The sequence below is a fragment of the Phycodurus eques genome, chromosome 5 (assembly GCF_024500275.1).
Source record: "Phycodurus eques isolate BA_2022a chromosome 5, UOR_Pequ_1.1, whole genome shotgun sequence".
Classification (NCBI taxonomy): domain Eukaryota; kingdom Metazoa; phylum Chordata; class Actinopteri; order Syngnathiformes; family Syngnathidae; genus Phycodurus; species Phycodurus eques.
Window position 1 is genome coordinate 1,005,346 of NC_084529.1, and position 20,338 is coordinate 1,025,683.

General features: G+C 41.4%; 1 protein-coding gene across 1 annotated transcript in view; it reads left to right on the forward strand.

Annotated features, from left to right (window-relative positions):
- The window catches only part of mrpl23 (mitochondrial ribosomal protein L23), a 63,836-nt gene that overhangs the window by 387 nt on the left and 43,111 nt on the right, over window positions 1-20,338 (forward strand). The window contains exon 2 of the mRNA XM_061677478.1: window positions 1,733-1,855. Coding sequence (XP_061533462.1) covers window positions 1,733-1,855 — 123 coding nt within the window. The remainder of the gene's footprint in view (window positions 1-1,732; window positions 1,856-20,338) is intronic.

Sequence of the window (20,338 nt, forward strand, 5' to 3'; positions counted from 1 at the left end):
TGGTGGGGTGGGCGGCTAGGGTTCTATTTAAATGACCTGTTCATTTACTGCATATACTTGTGTACCTAATTGATTTAAAAAAAAATCTACTTATTCTATTCTATTCAGATCGTGTATTCCAATCAGTCAGGTCAAACCAACATTACATGACAGAAATAATGGGTGCTAATTTATTGTAATTCAATTACTTTCTTTTTAATTAAATGACTTCACCCACACCGAAACTTTAGAGCATGATTCGACAGAACGGCGACATGTTTACGTTCGTGCTAGCAGTAGCTTGCCGACATGTTTTTTTTCCTTTTAAATAACTTTATTGACCATCGGATATTTCCAATATTACGTCAAAAGACGCGCGACGAGGCTAAAAATAAATATACTGTGCACGATGGCGACGAGGAGTAAGTGTCTTTTCCGGAGCCGATCAATGACGTAATTGACCGGATTGGCGAATTATGACATTAAAGCCGATCATCCTAAAATGCTAATTATCGGCCGATATCGATAAAAATTACAGTGAATTAGCACCCATTATTTCTGTCATGTAATGTTGGCTTGACCTGACTGATTAGAATACACGATCTGACCAGAGCAGTGATTTCCAACCTCTATGAAGCCGAGGAACATATTTTACAATTGAAAAATCTCACGGCACACCAACAAACAAAAATGTCACAAAAAGTGGATACATTAATTACTGTATTTACTTGCTGCCATCTAATAGAAGACCATTCATTTGTTCTGTCTGTCACTATGCCTCACTGGCATAAATAGAGGAACAAAGATACATTATTTATTGTAAATCCAATTTTTTTTGAGCAATTAAGTACACAAGTATGTACAGTACATGAACAGGTCATTTAAATAGACACATTCCTCCATCTTGTGATCGGTCCCAAAAATCCTGATCGTGTGAAGCATCTTAAAAAAAAAAAAAGAAAACGGCATCTTACTTTAGTTACCAAACATTGCATCATGCAAGTTAGTATTGTAGCTTTTTTGCTATCATAGTACTAATGTCAACACACCACCACCACAAAATCATGGGCAATTGCTCATTTAACACACACACACACACACACAATCCAAATTCATTACACTGTCATTGATTAAAATGGTAGGATACTTCACCAGCGCCAGCTGTCCACATAAAAGTTTGTGCGCACGCCGACCCCCCCGACCAGACACAAAGCCTTTACTGCCACAAAAAGCAAAGGACTGTGGTTACACGATCTTCCCATTCCCAAACTCTTTGTTGAAGGACTTAGTTGTGAGTGACGCAGAAAATAAAACGGTGTGCTGACAAAGCAGTTCAATAATGAATCTGCACGCACTTACATTCGTGGCTGAACAGTTCCTTCTGCATCAAAGCATTACAGCGATCCATTTTTGACAAAAAAAAAAGGATTACTCAACTGTATCTCATCCACAGTTTCCACATATATATTTATTTCTGCCGGGCCACCGCAATTCAATTTTGGTCGCCACAAATCAATTTTGGCTTTTGCTGTGCGGAAATTGTTTGCAAGCGATTCAAAAGTTCATGCATCCTTCTATTTTATATACCACTTATCCTCATTATGGGGACAGGTGAGATGGAGCCTATCCTTATCTAACGTATGGCCAGAGGCAGGGTACACTCTGGACTGGTCATCAGCGAATCACAGCAATTAAAAAGTAATTTTTCCATTATATGTCTCCTTTAATAGACTTGACATTGTTCTCGCTGCAGATATCCTTTCTACCAGCTGGGTAACCCACAGCTGAGACTCTTCAGACCCAACTGGTTCTTGACGCTGGTGAGGCCTGGAAAAGAGCAGCCTCCTGACACTGTCCAGTTCCGCATCCCGATGGAGTAAGTCTTACTGCTCACTACCTGCAGAGATCCGGTTTAGGTTTTGTTTTCACTTGGAGAACTTTTGCTCCTTAATAAGTTATAGTGTAGCAGTATAACTTTTCGCCCAACCTCATTTTCCTTTTTAACTGGTAAATGTTAAGATAGTAGAATATCAACACATGTTTAATGCTTTTTTTTTTTTTTTTTTTTTTTTACAATGCATGATTTTGCTTCTACCCATGTGATCAAAACATGAAGTATTATCTGTATTTTGTTATTTTTTTTCAAGGAATTATTCTGAAGCTAAGCACTATATTTGGACACGTAAATAAAATATTATATGGATAAATATGTACACACATGTACATGTACAGTCCCCTTCAAAATTATTGGAACGGCAAGGTCAGTTCCTGTGTTTTTTTTCCCCCATCCATCCATCCATCCATCCATCCATCCATCCATCCATCCATCCAGTTACTGAGCCGCTTCTCCTCACGCGGGTCGCGGGCGTGCTGGAGCCTAACACAGTTATCATCGGGCAGGAGGCGGGGTACACGCTGAACTGGTTGCCAGCCAATCGCAGGGCACATACAAACAAACAACCATTCGCACTCACATTCACACCTACGGGCAATTTAGAGTCTCCAATTAATGCATGTTTTGGGGATGTGGGAGGAAACCGGAGTGCCCGGAGAAAACCCACGCAGGCACGGGGAGAACATGCAAACTCCACACAGGCGGGACCGGGGATTTAACCCCGGTCCTCAAGAACTGTGAGGCTGACGCTCTAACCAGTTGTCCACCGTGCCGCCTGTTTTTTTAAAAAAATGTATTCTTATTATTTTTTTGTCCTGTTCAGCTGTTAGATCAAGCAGAATGGAGGATCTGTATCCCTTTTATGCCGGAACAGTTTTACTGTGTCACAGTGGAGTTTTTAAGCCGTCCTCTGATTAGTTTAGAGTGGATGGAAGCCGGCGGCTGAGCATGATGACAAACATGATGGAAATTACGGTTAAAAATTCACTTTCAAGGTGGACTTTTCTCGACAAACTGGACATTGTGACAGTAAGTCGGGCAATGCTTGTAGCTGGCTGGCTCTTTTTCAACCCGCTAAAGGATTTATTCACCACTTCAACAACTACATAGGTGGCTCGGATCCAACACAGCTAGCAAAAGAGGATGGATGATCGACAGTGTCCCCCAGGAGGTCCTGTGGAGTGTGGGGTACCGGATCCCTTAATAAGGGCTGTTTGGTCTCTGTACGACTTGGGTCAGAGTTTGGTCTGCAAAACGGATTTGTTTCTAGTGAGGGTTAAACTCCACCAAGGCGGCCCATTGTTATTGATTCTGTTCATTACCTTTATGGACAGAATTACTCGGCTCATCCAAGGCGTTGAGAAGGTCCGGTTTTATGACCTCAGCATTGCATCTCTGCTTTTTGCAGATGACGAGGCTCTGTTCTGTCAGGCTGCGATCTTCAACTCTCGCTCTCGCGGTTGGAAGAAGATTGTGAAGCGGCTGGGATGAAAATCAACACCTCCAGATCTGAGGTCATGGTCCTCATTCGGGAAAGTGTGGAGTTTTCTCTCCGGGTCAAGGAGGAGATCCGGCGTCAAGTTGAGGAGTTAATGTATCTTGGGGGTGCTGTTCATGAGTGAGGGAAGAATGGAGTGGGAGATTGACTTTTTTGATGTAGACTCTGTATCGGTCTGTTGTGCTCAAGAAGGAGATGATGTGAAAGGCGAAGCTCTCTATTTACCGGTTGTTCTGCGTTCCTACCCTCACCTACGGTCATGAGCTGTGGGTCATGACCGAAAGAACAAGATTGCGGACGCAAGCGGCCAAAATGAGTTTCCTCCGCAGGGTGTCTGGGCTCTCCCATAGAGAGAGGGTGAGAAGATTAGTCATCTGGGTGAGGCTCACAGTCGAACCGCTGCTCCTCCGCATCGAGAGGAGCCAGATGCGGTGGCGTGGGCATCCTCTTAGGAGGCCCCCCGGACACCTCCATGTAAAGGTGTTCCGGGCATGTCTCAATGGGAGGAAGCCCGGGGATGATCCAGGACACGCTGGAGTGACAATGTCTCCGGGTTTGTCTGGGAACACCTCGGGATTCCCCCTGAACAGGGGCACGGAATGGCTGGGGAGCGGGACGTCTGGGCTTCCCTTTTTAAGCTGTTGCCCCCCGTGTCCAAACAACGGATAAGCGGAAGACAGTGCATGGATGAATGGAAATCAAATGTTCACTTTTTACTACTTGGTTGCTAATATTTTCAGTCGCCTCAGTGCAACACTTGGAATAAGATTAGATTGTGCAAAAGGAGGCTTTCACCATGTGTAGCGTCTGACGCCCTCCGAGGCTCGGCCTACACCTCGCGGAGCTTCAGTGAAGTCAACTCTGTCAATTGGGTGAGTGAAACAATAAAATACGTTTATCCCTACATTGAGACAGCTAACAAGGTAAACGCTGCACTGATGGCTTTTAGCGTTTATTTTGGTCTTCAAACCAACGTAAGCGCTGATGACAAAAAACAAAAAGCTTTATTTAACACTGGGGTAAAACTTCACCGTAGCAAGTTTTCATCACAACGAATTGGGACAAAATTCACATTAACGTTGTAGTTTAGTTTTCAGTTCTGTTTTATTTATGTGACTTCATGTTAAGAGCAGGTCCAGAACTGTGCTTCTCACACACAAATGACAACCAACAGAATCTCACGTGTTCAATCTCAGGAATAAACCTTAAACAAAAACATGTTTCGCCTTTTTTGGTAAGTAATTGCGACAGTCAGTCTGTTGTTTTGATATACCTTTTGTGTAACTCAGAGCTACCATGTAATGGAATCATTTCACACTAGGCCATAATACTGTACTGTATGTTGATTTATTGGGATTTTGACATGAACTGCACTTTGTATCACGTCCACAAAGTGGTGAGACAACCTTAATAACAGAAGTCAGAAGCATCAGTCAATTGTCCAGAATTCTTTCAGAGCCTTTTGGTCCTCTTTATGAGCTGTGTTGAAATGATGACTCGTGAATGGCTGACACAGGCAGTATAGTGGAATGTTAAGTCAAAATAGTTTATTTGGTTGTAAGACTTTCTGCCAGACATCACACTTTCGTCACTTTTAGGTGCCAATATTAATAATGTCAAAGGCGTAAAGGAAAGCAAAATGTTATTGCTCATTCTCTAAAACCCATGTCCTTTGGAATATGCTATGCAGACCTTGACTTTACCCCACCTTGGAGGGTCTGACATTTAGTGCTTTAAAGCGTTGGCCCTGTGGGTCCACCATGAGCAAAGCTGTGGTGGCCCTTTCAGGGTACTGGCCTTGTATATTTATGATATGATATAATACAACCAGTTTCAATTAGTATTATTTTTTCATATCACATCTTTCTGTTAATATTATTTTAGCCTTAAGGAATTATTGCTTTTGTGTTAATTGCCTTGTATTTACTTATGAAATTTGTAAGCCAGCGTCTGTAAGGTGTGATAGCCCGACACGGTGCCATACTGCCCCAGGGCCGTAGGGCCACCGTTCATGTCGGACCTTGTCCTTTTTCCCAAATGAATGTTCCATTTTTAATACTAACCGTGCATTCCAGTTATACATTGTACTTGCCATTTATCGGGTACATTATGATGGTAAAAATGTAGTATAATGCAACAATTGCGAAATAAATTCACTCTTTTAGCTTATGATTTTGGGAGGTGATTACGATATACTTAATGAACAATTTTGTCAGTTGCGATTTGCTCTGCTGTACTCCATAAGGCATCATATTGTACTAGGAGAGCTCCCCGCTGTTTATTCCATTTGTCTGTCCAATTCACGTCATTAAGGCATCACATCCAGCTGTCTGTCCTCATGTGGTTTTACCGATTTCATCATTCAAATCGCAAAGCACCATATTACAATATTTCTGTATGTCATCAAATACAAGGGAAGATTGTTGTTGTCAAGTGGATTCTGCTTAACTGTGTGAGCTGAGGTTACAGAGGTTAGCAGAACTGAGAGGTCCAAAGCCTGCGCTTGGGAGAAAAATAGAAGATTAAGACTTGTCTCTGGAGGGTTTTTGTCTGTAATTTGTTCATCCAGGTACTTGGCCTCCTACTGATGTAACTCTTGTCTGCTGACTTCCAAGAATTCTTGTATCATTTGTATGCGTGCGTGTGTACCAAGTGGACATAAATGTGCTTGTGTATCCTAATGATGTAAATCACTCGAACTATATATCGATAATGTCGCTAAAATCGGTGTAAAGTCTCATAAGCACACAGTCATGCTGCCAGCGTAACCTCTGAAGTCAAACGCGGCTGATGTACAACTCAAAATATGGCCCCAATTTGAAAGAAAACACATATAGTCACACAACACACATGCATGTTTTATTGTTTTTGTGTTTTAAAACAGTGGTCAACATATTTTTATACTTGATGATTAACTGTTTAAAATGTATATATTTTTAAATAGTTTTAAAATTGCATTTAAAGAAATAGTTGTTACAGTTATTAAGGTTTTATGGTGGCACTGACCATTTGAAAATCTTTCAAAATCTGAACAAACTGGAGGTTGACCAGCATTCCAGAACAAATTGTCAGCCTTTTAAAGTTTTCACGATACCCATTTTCTTGCACTTCCTGTTACAGGTCCATGGCTCATTGACATACACAAAGGATTTAGATGGACAGATAGGGACACATGAAATATCACCTCCAAATTATTCATGAGTTATTATGGCAGTAAAAGCTGTTGTTTAGGACTGTTTAGCGTTGGCAGCGTTTGTGCTGTTAAATTGTAATGCTGAACAGCTGTTAATGAGAAGTGGTAATGTTGGTGTTCTCAGGGTTTGAACACAATGTAGCCTTTGTCTCAAAAGCCGCTTTCACACATTCACAGCAAACTTGAACTTATGAGGATGTTTCCTCATTTGAAAAAAGAAATGTCTGAACTGTTCTCACCGTTCATGAAGACACGGATGAGGAAGTTTGATGTGGATGAACTTGACTGACCTGCACAATCCTGACCTCAACCCTATAGAACAATTTTGGATGAATAAGAGTGGAGACTCAGAGCCAGGCCTTCTCTTCTGTCGGTGTGTAACTTCACAAATATGCTCTCAGACAAATTGTCAGAAAATTCCCATGGACTCACTCCTAAACCTTGTTGAAAGCCTTCCCACATGAGTTTAGGATGTTGTAGATATAAAAGGGGGACTGATGTCATATTAAACCCTATGGATTAAGAATTGGATATCACTTAAATTCATATGTGAGTCAAGGCAGGTGTGTGAATACTTTTGGCAGTATAGTGTACGTTAGCTATTAGCAGGCTACGTGTGTTATTGACTCATGGGAAAATATAAAGTCAGCTAAAATGAAGATTTAACCTATTTTAAACATGCATCCATACAAGAACAGGCATGTTAATGGTGGGTAATTGTATTTATTTATTTAAAATTACAATTCAGTTGAAAACAATAGTGGAAGCTAGACCCAGGAAAGAAGTGAGTATTTTTGAGCAGCAGTATTGTTTCATGCCAAGAAAGAGTACCACAGATGGATTATTTCTCTTGGGGGTGTTGATGGAGTAGTACAGAGAAGGTCAGAAGGAGTTTCATTGTTTTTGTAGCTTTAGAGAAAGCGTACGACAGGGTACCCAGAGAGGAACTGGTACTGCATGAGGAGGTCTGGAGTGGCAGAGAAGTACTCTATGTTAGAATAGTACGGGGCATGTATGAAGGCAGCAGAGCAGTAGTGACGTGCACTGTAGATGTAACAAGGAGTTTAAGGTGGAGAGTGGACTGTATCAGGGTTCAGCTCTGAGCCCCTTCCTTTTTGCAGTGTTGATGGATAAAGTGACAGATGAGGTTAGGCTGGAATCCCTATGGACCATGATTTTCACAGATGACATTGTGATCTGTAGTGAAAGCAGGGAGCAGGTAGAGGAACATTTAGAAAAGCGGAGACCAGCGCTGGAAAGGAGAGGAATGAAGGTTAGCCAAAGTTAGACAGAATATATGGGCGTGAATGGGACAGGTGGAGTGGGAAGAGTGAGGCTACAGGGAGAAGAGATAGTGAGGGTGGAGGACATGAAATACTTAGGGTCAATAGTTTCAACGCAATGGTGAGTGTGGTAAGGTGGTGAAAAAACAGATCCAGGCAGGTTGGAGGACACCTGAACAGGTGGAGGAAAAGTGTCTGGTCTGTTATCTGATAGAAGAGTCTCGACTAGGATAAAGAGGAGGTTTATAAGACAGTGGTGAGGCCGGCCATGATGTACGGATTAGAGACAGTGGCACTGAAGAGACAACAGGAAGCAGAACTGGAGGTGGAAATGAAGATGAGGCTCTCTCTAGAAGTTACCACGTTGGATAGGAGTGAAACTTAGCTCATTGGAGGGACAGCCAAGGTTAGATGTTTTGGAGACAAGGTTAGAGAGACTTGGATGGACTTCGATGGTTTGGACACATCCAGAGGAGAGAGAGTGAGTGAGTATATTGACAGTAGCATGATAATGATTGAGCTGCCAGGCAAGAGAGCTCGAGGAAGACCTCAGGAAGGTTGATGGATTTGGTGAGGGAAGACGAGGGAACTTGGTGTTCGAGAGGAGGATGCAGAAGATAGACTTAAATGGGAAATATACAGTGGGTACGGAAAATATTCAGACCCCCTTAAATTTTTCACTCTTCATCATTCAAATCATTTAAGTTCACCCCCCCCCCTCTCATTAATGTATACACAGCACCCCATATTGACAGAAAAAACGGAATTTGAAATTTTTGCAGATTTATTAAAAAAGAAAAACTGAAATATCACACAGCCAGTATTCAGACCCTTTGCTGTGACACTCATTTTTAACTCTGGTGCTGTCCATTTCTTCTGATCATCCTTGAGATGGTTCTACACCGTCATTGGAGTCCAGCTGTGTTTGATTATACTGATTGAACTTGATTAGGAAAGCCACAAACCTGTCTATATAAGCTCACATTGCGTGTCAGAGCAAATGTGAATCATGAGGTCAAAGGAACTGCCTGAAGAGCTCAGAGACAATTGTGGCAAGGCAAAGATCTGGCCAAGGTTAAAAAAAAAAGTCCACTGCACTTAAGGTTCCTAAGAGCACAGTGGCCTCCATAATCCTTAAATGGAAGATGCTTGGGACGACCATAACCCTTCCGAGAGCTGGCTGTGCGGCCAAACTGAGCAATCGGGGCAGAAGAGCCTTGGTGAGAGATGTAAAGAAGAACCCAAAGATCACTGTGGCTGAGCTCCAGAGATGCAGTCGAGAGATGGGAGAAAGTTCTAGAAAGTCAACCGTCACTGCAGCTCTCCACCAGTCGGGGCTTCGTGGCAGAGTGACCCGACGGAAGCCTCTCCTCAGTGCAAGACACATGAAAGCCCGCATGGAGTTTGCTAAAGAAAAAACAACTGAAGGACTCCAAGATGATGAAAAATAAGATTCTCTGGTCTGATGAGACCAAGGTATAACTTTTTGGCCTTAATTCTAAGCAGTATGTGTGGAAAAAAAACAGCCTCTGCTCATCACCTGTCCAACACAGTCCCAACAGTGAAGCATGGCGGTGGCAGCATCATGCTGTGGGGGTGTTGTTCAGCTGCAGGGACAGGACGACTGGTTGCAATTGAAGGAATGATGAATGCTGCCAAGTACAGGGATATCCTGGACGAAAACCTTCTCCAAAGTACTCAGGACCTCAGACCGGGCCGAAGGTTCGCCTTCCAACAAGACAATGACCCGAAGCACACAGCTAAAATAACCAAGGAGTGGCTTCAGAACAACTCTGTGACTGTTCTTGAATGGACCAGCCAGAGCCCTGACTTAAACCCAATTGAGCATCTCTGGAGAGACCTGAAAATGGCTGTCCACCAACGTTCACCAGCCAACCTGACAGAACTGGAGAGGATCTGCAAGGAGGAATGGCAGAGGATCCACCAAATCCAGGTGTGAAAAACTTGTTGCTTCATTTCCAAAAAGACTCATGGGGGTATTAGCTCAAAAGGGTGCGTCTACTAAATACTGACCAAAGGGTCTGAATACTTATGGCTGTGTGATAGTTCAGTTTTTCTTTTTTAATACATCTACAAAAATTTCAACAATTCCGTTTTTTTTCTGTCAATATGGGGTGCTTTGTGTACATTGAGGAAAATAAATGAACTTACTGAAAATTAAAATAATACTAATACTGCAAATAAATGAACTGATTTTCGCAAATGGCTGCAATACAACGAGTGAAAATTTTAAGGGGGTCTGAATACAATGGCTATACAATGGCGCTAGGCACGTTTGGAAAATCTTGAGCCGCCGTGGTTTTATGAGGATGTAATTGCTGACGTCCTCATGGCGGCTTGCTGTTAGAGGATTTCCTAGCGGGCCTAGCGCCATTGTATAGTTGTTAAAATGCTCTTTTCAGTCAGTAAATTCCCTAATCCCATAAATAGTTGTAATAATGTGAATAATCAAGTTTGTGCTTTTGTTGTCTTGTTGTGTTTAAAAAAACTAAATAAAAAAATATTCATCTTGCACCAGGAGTAAACGGGTTATCTGGGCACATTATCCTCTCTAGCTTTCACAACGTTGTGCAAGCCGGCCAAGGTGCCAATGGTCACGTGGGAGATGGAAAATATCGCTGTAAAGCTGCAGTGTTAAAACTAAGCACTAGGGTGCGCCACAGTAATACATACATTCTAAAGAACTGATGAACCTTAGTATTAATAACGATAATGCAGTGTCAGAACTATTTACTAGGGTGCATCACAGTCTCAATACTTGCACAATACAGGAGTTGATGAATTATAGTTTTTGTCAACCTAAATGTGATGTAAATTTATAAATCATAAGATTTAGAACTCATTGGCTTTTCTCAAACATATCTACTGTATCTCATTTCTCTGTGACGTAATTATCTATCTTTAACCATACCTATGTATAATGCACAGTATTGCGTTTTGAAGATTTTTTGGGGGGAAAAAATCTGCAAAATACACAAGGCATTACGGTACCCGTAAATGTTTTATGCCCTTTTTTATAATTTTACGATATGGAGTTTGCCTCCACTTTAAAGTTGATAACGTCACGCTTCTTTGTGGGTGGGGCCACAAAGTTGCGCTTTGAGTTGACAGAACCTCACAACTGTTACAGGTATTTTTCACTTCCACACTTTCAGTGTGAATAGTTTCGATTAGTTGTTTCATAAGTCCCCTGAAACTTGGCTGAATGCCTTCATATTTATTTTAATGCGTACACTTTCACTTTACAAAATTATTTCTGTTAATATGTAGACTATAGTCTTGCCACTTTTGCAGAGGAATCCTTTTCCGGTTTGCTCTTCCCCTAATGTTCATGATTATTTGCAGTTTTATTCATTTTCTCTTAATTTGAGCTTTTTTCTCCTATTTTTGTCCTTAGTGTGTTCAGTTATCTTTTTTTAAATTTAAATTCATTTGCAAATAATCTTAAACATGTTTCTCTTGGGTACATTTTGTGCCAGGATTGTCCTACCGAAGAGATGCATTGCTTTGTCTTTGGATTGTTCTTAAAGCTTTGTGCTGTTAGCATTTCCCATTTGCTCTTGAAGGAACATCATCAAATTTCTAGGTTTCCTCCCCCTAACCGTTCAACTTATTACCCTCACCCGGCATGGGAAAAGACACACACACACAACACAGAAATACAACGCCGAACAGTATGTTCAATCTACTTCTCAATCACTTTTTATGCAACTATGGTGACTAATAACTATGAAACCAGACCATGCTGTGGTTTCTCACTGTAATCTGACTTGAGAAAACTGAGCCTTCCTCACAGCAGCTACCATTGTCTGGCAGCTGCATAGTACTGTACCTGTGTGATCAAACGATGCTGCTGTTACCATGGTGATCACTCTGTTTGTGTCTTCAACTTCACAAATGCATGACTGAAGTGGAAAACCCTTTTCACCATAGTTAACCTGTATGCATGTCATAATGGTTATCTGAGCAGGTTGATTAACAAATGTAATGACTACTTCATGCTGACTTGTATTTCTGCATGCCGTCACGCCTTTTCAGATCTTTTCAATACGGATGAGCTAGTTTGCTGAATTTGTTTTGGTCCCGACAGTAAACACATTCACTGCCATTATAATGAGGCGTGTTGGCCGACAAATACAAACGTGACACGGCAAAATGGTGCACGCCCACAAAAAGTGTCATTCGCTGCATTCCAGAAGAAATACTACCCTTTATTAATGCAGTTGAGAAGTCAACATTTTGAGAAATGAAGCAACACGAACTATTTGCAAATAAACTAATAATACAATTCCCTGATGAATTAAGATAATAATATTTTAGAAGCAAAATATGGTTCCTCCACTTTCTGGTCTGTGTCAACGTCTGATTTGTAAACGCATTAATGGCACTTCAAACTTAAACGAGTGAAAGCTTACTTGAGAAAAATCGAATAAAATTGGAAATAGTATTTTTTGAAAACAAAAAAGGCTTCGTTTATTTTAAGGCCATATCAACCAGCCCTTCTATTCAGACTGGTTGGTGGGTCCTCTCTTTGTTGCGTGTGTAACATTTCATACACAAAAGCTATTTCGTAAACACATAAATATAACCACCGCTTTTTTCTGTGTAGTTTTACTGCATAGACAAGGCAGCAATAGACGTGGACCTTAAGGTTGAAATTAAAATGTAATGCTGATTTTGAGACATGTTAAAGAACTGCCAACTCAACTCATGTCCTTTCGTTTATGAGGAAGTATTCCTGTATTTGTTGCCACCGGTATACTGGTCTTTGTGTTCATGTTGTACTTGATGGCAAACATTTTAAAGCCCTTTGACATATATTAGGAGTGCATCTTGGGCAGCTTGGCTTGCTTTAAACCTGCCAAGATAAAGACCATGTCTGTAGTGTGACTTCTAGTGTCCACTCTTTGATCTATTTCTGTTCTTTTGTCAGAGCAAACCGCAAACAATAACTCTAATCCTTCACACGCTGCTCTTATATTCACAATTTCTCAGCTGTCTTTCCTCTCGACAAGTCTCAGGTTCGTCATTGGTTGTCTCTCTAGACAAACTTTGCGATTATCATGCTGATACTTAATGTTGAGCAATTTCTGTGGACGTATTGTCTGTCTGGTAGAGGCGATTGTTGTGGTAGTGAGTGGGCTTGTCTCCACCCAAACCTGACAACAGGGCATACTAACAATGAGTGGCGGCTTTATTTGGCCTTTCATCTGTGCAGGAAGGAACTCTCCTGTTTCATTCTTAACTCTAAACCACTGTGATGTGATTAACTTTAATATTACAGTGTGTGTGCATTTTTGGTACATGTATGTATTGTATATAATGATGTATGCATGCAGGTGTGTTTAGAGTTGGTAGCAAAATTAAATCTTTGCAACCCACACAAACACAGGCAGAACATGCAAACTCTACACAGGAAGGCCGGAGCCTAGATTCGAAGGCCCAACCTCAGAGCTGTGAGGTGAATGTGCTAGCCATTCGTACACCATGCCGACCCACTGTATAAATACTTTTGTAAATTAGGCGTTTTGTACACTTTGATCTCTCTACACTAGAATTGCTGACCAAGCGTTTCAGATTAAAAAACAAACAAACAAACACACATTTAGTGCCTATATCTGATTTTTGCAGTGACGCACATTTTTACAAGTGACACACATCATATACACGACCCGCATGACCTGAAAATCCAGGCAGACAACTACACAGGTGTCGACATTGTCCAGTAACACTAAGAAGTAAGCAATAATAAATGGTAATGAAAATATTCGATTATCCATGTCCGGGGCTAAATCTTTCCTCACATCGGTTTAAATGAGGTTAAAAAACCCTCAGCCTTATACTACTGCAGTTGTTCTTAACCTTGTTGGAGGTTCGGAACCCTGTGAGTTTCATGTGTATTCACCAAACCCTTTGTCATTGGAAAAATTTTTTTTTTTTCTTTCTTCAAATTCAAAACATAAGTACACATATCAAAATGCCCAAAATGAACCATGCTTAGTCAAATCAGTAACTTTGGCTGTTCCCTTACAGAGATGCACTGTATTGCTCACCTGCCTTGAGTCGCGCATGATTTTCAGTGATATCCCATTCTAAATCCATATGGTTTAATCTGATGTTGGTCTACTCTTTGCAGCTATAACAGCTTTAACTCTTGTGGGAAGGTTTACAACAAGGTCTAGGAGTGAGTTTATGGGATTTTTTTCGCCATTCTTCCGGGAGCATATTTGTGAGGTCAGGCACTGATCTTGGATGAGCTCACTGACCACACGAAATCTACCCAAAGGTGTTCTGTCAGGTTGAGGGCAGGACTCTCTGCAGGCCAGTTAATAATTACCGCCAGTGCTCTGGCGGTAATTATTTCATTGTGTACTTTTTACTCTTACGCAAGTATTTTTTTGGAGGACTACTTTTTACTTTTACTTGACTCACATTATTGTAAAGTAACGGTACTCTTACTTGAGTGCAATGTTTGGCTACTCTACCCACCTTTGGAGCAGATATCCTCTATTGCTACTCTTACGTTTAAGCACGATTTTTGCTCATCAGATCAGCCGGTGTCGTATTTGTTGCACTGGTGTTTTGTATTTTTCGCGTTGAGGTGCCAGCGGAACCACGAAGCACACGTAACATCGGCGACAAGAGCTGATCCGTAAGTACATCTTGTATTAATTAGGAAATGTGCCGACAATTATCTAATTAGTTTACGGATGTGAATGTTACATGTATTAAGCGACGGAGCGATGTTAGGGAATATGTCAGAACAGAGAATGAACTAACTTCAAATTCAGAAATGGACAATGAAAACGGAAAAATATTGTACTTAATATTTTCCTGGAGGATGAATTTAGGATTAGCCTTTGAATTTGGTTATAGTGAAAAATTAAGTGAAACAGACAATGATTTTCCAGAATAAGAGTTGCCCCTATTAAAACTAAGACAATCTTGAGGCGACCTAGAACACCGTGGAGTACCACAATGATGGTAAAGACCTAAATCAAAGTGTAGGAAAGCAAAACGTAAGTGGAGAAAAACTAAACTCCAAATTGACTATGACCTCTACAGACAAAGTCTTTGTAATTTTAACCAAGAGTTGGTCAGGGCTAGACAGCAACACTTTTCTGAAATCATCAGTTTCTGAAATCATCAGTAAGAACTTCAACAATACTCGCATTGTGTTTGCTGTGGTTGACCAGCTCACAACCCCCTCGAATCAGATAGCTCCAGAACTCCTAACAGCAGATCAATGGAATGCATTTGCTTGTTATTTTAGTGAAACAATACAATCCATCAGGTTAAATATTAGCACAAATCTGCCAAATGATAAAATGATATTACATCTGAAGCCGCCCAGGAAGAACTCTATTACCATGTCAGAATTTGATATAATTGACCAAAAAACTGTATAGAGAAAAGTGTACAGCAGCTGAAACCATCAACAAGCTGTCTTGACTCAATACCATCTGACTTTTCCAAACATATTGCGAAGTTTGTGCTCGCTGATTTGCAGTAAATAATCAATTGCTCACTTCAGTCTGGCGAGTTTCCTAAAGCTCTTAAAGTAGCTGCCATTAAGCCTCTGCTAAAAAAAAATAGAGCGCTGGACGCTTCCATGTTAGCAAGGTATAGACCCATCTCAAATCTCCCTTTCACAGCCAAGATTGTTGAGCAAGTTATTTTGAATCAACTCAGCAATTTCTTGAACTTAAATGGACTTTTTGACAAATTTCAGTCAGGTTTCAGAACTCATCACAGTACAGAATGAGTGCTAAATGATATAAGGTTGAATACTGACTCGGGAAAGGTGTCAATTCTGGTCCTGTTGGACCTCAGTGCGGCTTTTGATACGGTAGATCATAATATACTTGGAAACGTGGGTAGGACTAAATGGAAGAGTCCTTAAATGGTTCAGGTCCTACCTGGAGGAAAGGAGTTATTTTGTCAGCATTGGAAGTGTTCAGTCTCATCGAATGGCAATGATCTATGGGGTCCCTCAAGGGTCAGTTCTTGGATCCCTCCTGTTCAGCCTGTATATGCTACCCTTGGGTCAAATTCTTCAGAACTTTAATTTTGACTATCATAGCTATGCAGATGACACACAGTTATATCTAGCAGTGTCTTCAGATGACTACAGTTCAATTGAGGTTTTGTGTCACTGTCTAAAACAAATATCTGGATGAGCCAAAATTTTCTTCCATTAAACCACAGCAAAACTGAGATAATTGTTTTTGGCAATAAAGAAAAGAGAATTGCTATTAGTAAATACCTGGAGTCACGCTTTAAAAAACAAAGACCAAGTCCGAAACCTCGGTGTTCTGATAGATTCCGACCTGACTTTCAACAGTCATATCAAATCAATTACTAAAACTGCGTTTCACCATCTGGAGAACATATCCAGAGTGAAGACTTGCATGTGTCAAGCAGACCAGGAGAAGCTCATCCATGCTTTTATCTCAAGTAGACTTGACTACTGTAATGGTCTTCTGACTGGACTCCCTAAAAAGAGCATACATATATTTGAAAGTTCTGCTACTGGTCTATAAATCACGAAACGGTTTAAGTCCTGAATACATGAATGAAATGCTAATGGGATATAAACCCAGTAGGGCTCTGAGATCGACAGACTCAGGTCAAATAGTGGAGCACAGAGTCCAAAGCAAACATGGTGAAGCAGCATCTTTAGCTATTATGCTGCACACAAATGGAATAAGTTGCCAACAGAAGTGAGGTCAGCCCCAAGTGTGCGTGTTTCTAAGTCCAGGTTAAAAACTCTTCTTTTTTTCGAATGCTTTTTAGAGCATTTCAACTTTTTAAATGACATTTTTTGCACTGTATGCTGTTTTAATTGTATTTATTTTATTTTATTTTTTAAAGAAATTTCCCCTCTTTGTTTTAAATGTTTGTAAGTGTTTTTTCTTTGTTTTTAAATGCTTTTAATCATGTAAAGCACATTGAGTTACCTTGTGTATGAAATGCGCTATATAAATAAATTTGCTTTGCTCAAGAGGAGGATGCTATTCATGTGGCACAGCTTGAAGCAGGCATCAGGTGCAGGAGGAGCTGGGCCTGGTTCAAGTTGGAGGCCAAAACAAAAAGGCAAAGATTTAATTTAAATCTGAAATTTGTACATCAACATGTACTTGAGCGGCGTAAATAAATGCTTTTATGCGTGAAGAAAATTTGTTGATTTTGCGTTATTGTACTCTTCAGAGTCTTCCAGATTGCTTAATTTATGTTAAAATAAAAATAATTCTCTGCGGGGGCCCGGGGAATCCCCCCAGACCCCCCATAATGTATTTTTATTTTATTCTTTGGTCACCTTTTTCATGTCTTTGGTGTTTGCATGTCTGATGACTTTATAACCTTGCCTTTTGCACCTGTGCACAGACATGTTGGAACAGCAAGGGGTAATCCCCAAACTGTTTGACTGTCCAAAATCTGTTGGTGTGTTGAAGCATTCATCGTTCGTTTCAATGGAGCTCAGGCGCTAATATTTGAGACATTTCCAACTTTGTGGGAACAGTTTGAAGATGGCCCCTTCCTGTTCCAACATCAAGGTTAATGGATGAGAGACTTTGATGTGGATGAATTTGACTCGCCTGCACAATTCTGACCTCAACCCGAAAGAACACTTTGGGATGAATTAGAGTGGAGACTGAGAGCCAGACATTCTCATCAAACATCAGTGTGTAACCTCACAAATATGCTCCTGGAAGAATGGTCATAAATTCCCATTAACACACTTCTAAACCTTGTGAAAAGTCTTTCCACAAGAGTTTAAGATGTTATAACTGTAGAGGGTGGACCGATGTCAATTTAAACCCTATGGATTAAGAATGGGATGTCACATAAATTCATCCGAGTTAAGGTAGGTGAGAGAATACTTTCGACAATATAGTGTAAGTTCAGTAATGGTTGGCTTTACCTTGGCAAGTACTACTACTAATTTTTGCAATAAAGTTTTTCTTATTTTTTTTATGTCTACTATCCTCAAAGGATCGCTCACAGACACATTATGTTTCCACAAACAGTATGACTATCTCATATCTCAAAGGCTTTCTCCAATTTGGTGACACCAAAAGGCTCAGAACTTTGTTGTTGTTATGAAGAGTTGTCACAATCACAAAAGTGGGGAACAGTATGAACACACACAGACAAACACACACACACACGTAGACGTGTGTGTATTGACCTCCGCTGAACCCCTGAGATTGACTCACTCAACCCTTTGGGTTTGATCGAACCCTGGTTAAGAATCACTGTGCTACTGGCCGCCGTTGGCAATTTAATTTTCTTGTTTAATGGTATAGGTACACTGTAAGTGTTCACACACACACACACATTATTGTTCATTGAAAATATTCTGTCTCTGACAGATTCTTGGCAAAGTACGGCTCACGGGACACATCTGGTTCATCCGTAGTCTCTGACCGGCCCTTGTGCCGTGTTTATGAAGTAAAAAAACAAAACAACGTAAAATATACTGTACTTTTATTTTGTTGTGCACGCATGTGGACAGTACAAGCAAGAGCTACAACAGGTTATGTTAACTGACCTTTGTCCTGTTTTGGACTTTTCGGGCAGTATGTTCCCTTTCACCTACCTTGTGCTTTCAGAACACAGGTGTAATTAGACCGTTCTATACTACTTGGAACTGATACTCTTAATCTTGTTGGCTCAATGTGAGTACGTCCACCTTTTATAAACACCCAAAAGCTTGAAAGGTCACAGCGGTGGATGAATTTCATCTGGGATTGTCTGTAAGAAGAATGCAGGTTAATCTGTATGCATGACAGAATAGCGGGACAAACAAAAACAATCTGCTATAATGTCCCAAATACTGTCAAATAATGTCACATAGGCCAAAACAGAGGCATCATGTTTATCCAGTTTCCGTCTGTATTTAATCAATGAGCTGTGTATATTTTCACCACTTGACATGAGATTTAAAAGCAACATATGCGCCATACACCCCGCCCTCCTACACACACACATTTTAAAGCGCTTCCCAAGTGAGTCCTGTCTCAAGCAAGTGAAAGATTAGATATTAACAAGTAGGCTTTACACAATCAGAATTTTTGGGACCGATCGAGTTTAAAAAAAAAACAAAAAACGATAACTGATCACCAGTCCGATCACAAGATGGAGCAATGCGTCTATTTAAATGACTTGTTCATTTACTGTATATACCTGTGTACTTAATTGCGGGCTGTTCGGTCCCTGTACGACCGGAGTCAGAGTTTGGTCCGCATATCCGGCAGTAAGTCGGACTCGTTCCCGGTGAGGGTTGGACTCCGCCAAGGCTGCCCTTTGTCGCCGATTCTGTTCATAACTTTTATGGACAGAATTTCTAGGCGCAGCCAAGGCGTAGAGGGGGTCCGGTTTGGTGGCCTCAGTATTCCATCTCTGCTTTTTTGCTGATGATGTGGTTCTGTTGGCTTCCGTGAGCTCCAACTCTCACTGGAGCAGTTCGCAGCCGAGTGTGAAGCGGCTGGGATGAGAATCGGCACCTCCAAATCTGAGACCATGGTCCTCAGTCGGAAAAGGGTGGCGTGCCCTCTCCAGGTCGGGGATGAGATCCTGCCCCGAGTGGAGGAGTTCAAGTATCTTGGGGTCTTGTTCACGAGTGAGGGAAGAATGGAACGGGAGATCGACAGACGGATCGGTGTGGCGTCTGCAGTGTTGCGGACTTTGTATCGGTCCGTTGTGGTAAAGAAGGAGCTAAGCCGAAAGGCGAAGCTCTCGATTTACCGGTCGATCTTCGTTCCTACCCTCACCTATGGTCACGAGCTGTGGGTCGTGACCGAAAGAACGAGATCCCGGATACGAGCGGCCGAAATGAGTTTCCTCCGCAGGGTGTCCGGGCTCTCCCTTAGAGATAGTGTGAGAAGCTCGGTCATCCGGGAGGATCTCAGAGTAGAGCCGCTGCTCCTCCGCATTGAGAGGAGCCAGATGAGGTGGCCGGGGCATCTGATTCGGATGCCTCCCGGACGCCTCCCCGGTGAGGTGTTCCGGGCACGTCCCACCGGGAGGAGACCCCGGGGACGACCCAGGACACGCTGGAGAGACTACGTCCTTCGGCTGGCCTGGGACCGCCTCGGGATCCCTCCGGAAGAGCTGGATGAAGTGGCTGGGGAGAGGGAAGTCTGGGCGTCCCTGCTAAAGCTACTGCCCCCGCGACCCGACCCGGATAAGCGGTAGAAAATGGATGGATGGATGGACTTAATTGCTAAAAAAATTATATTTACAATAAGTAATGTATCTTTGTTCTATTTCATCTATTTATGATAGTGACGGACAGAACAAATGAATGGTCTTCTATTAGATGGCAGGAAATACAGTAATTAATCTGTCCACGTTTTGTGACATTTTTGTTTGTTGGTGTGCCGTGAGATTTTTCAATTGTAAAATATGTGCCTGGGCTCCATAAAGGTTGGAAATCACTGCTCTGGTCAGATCATGTATTTTAA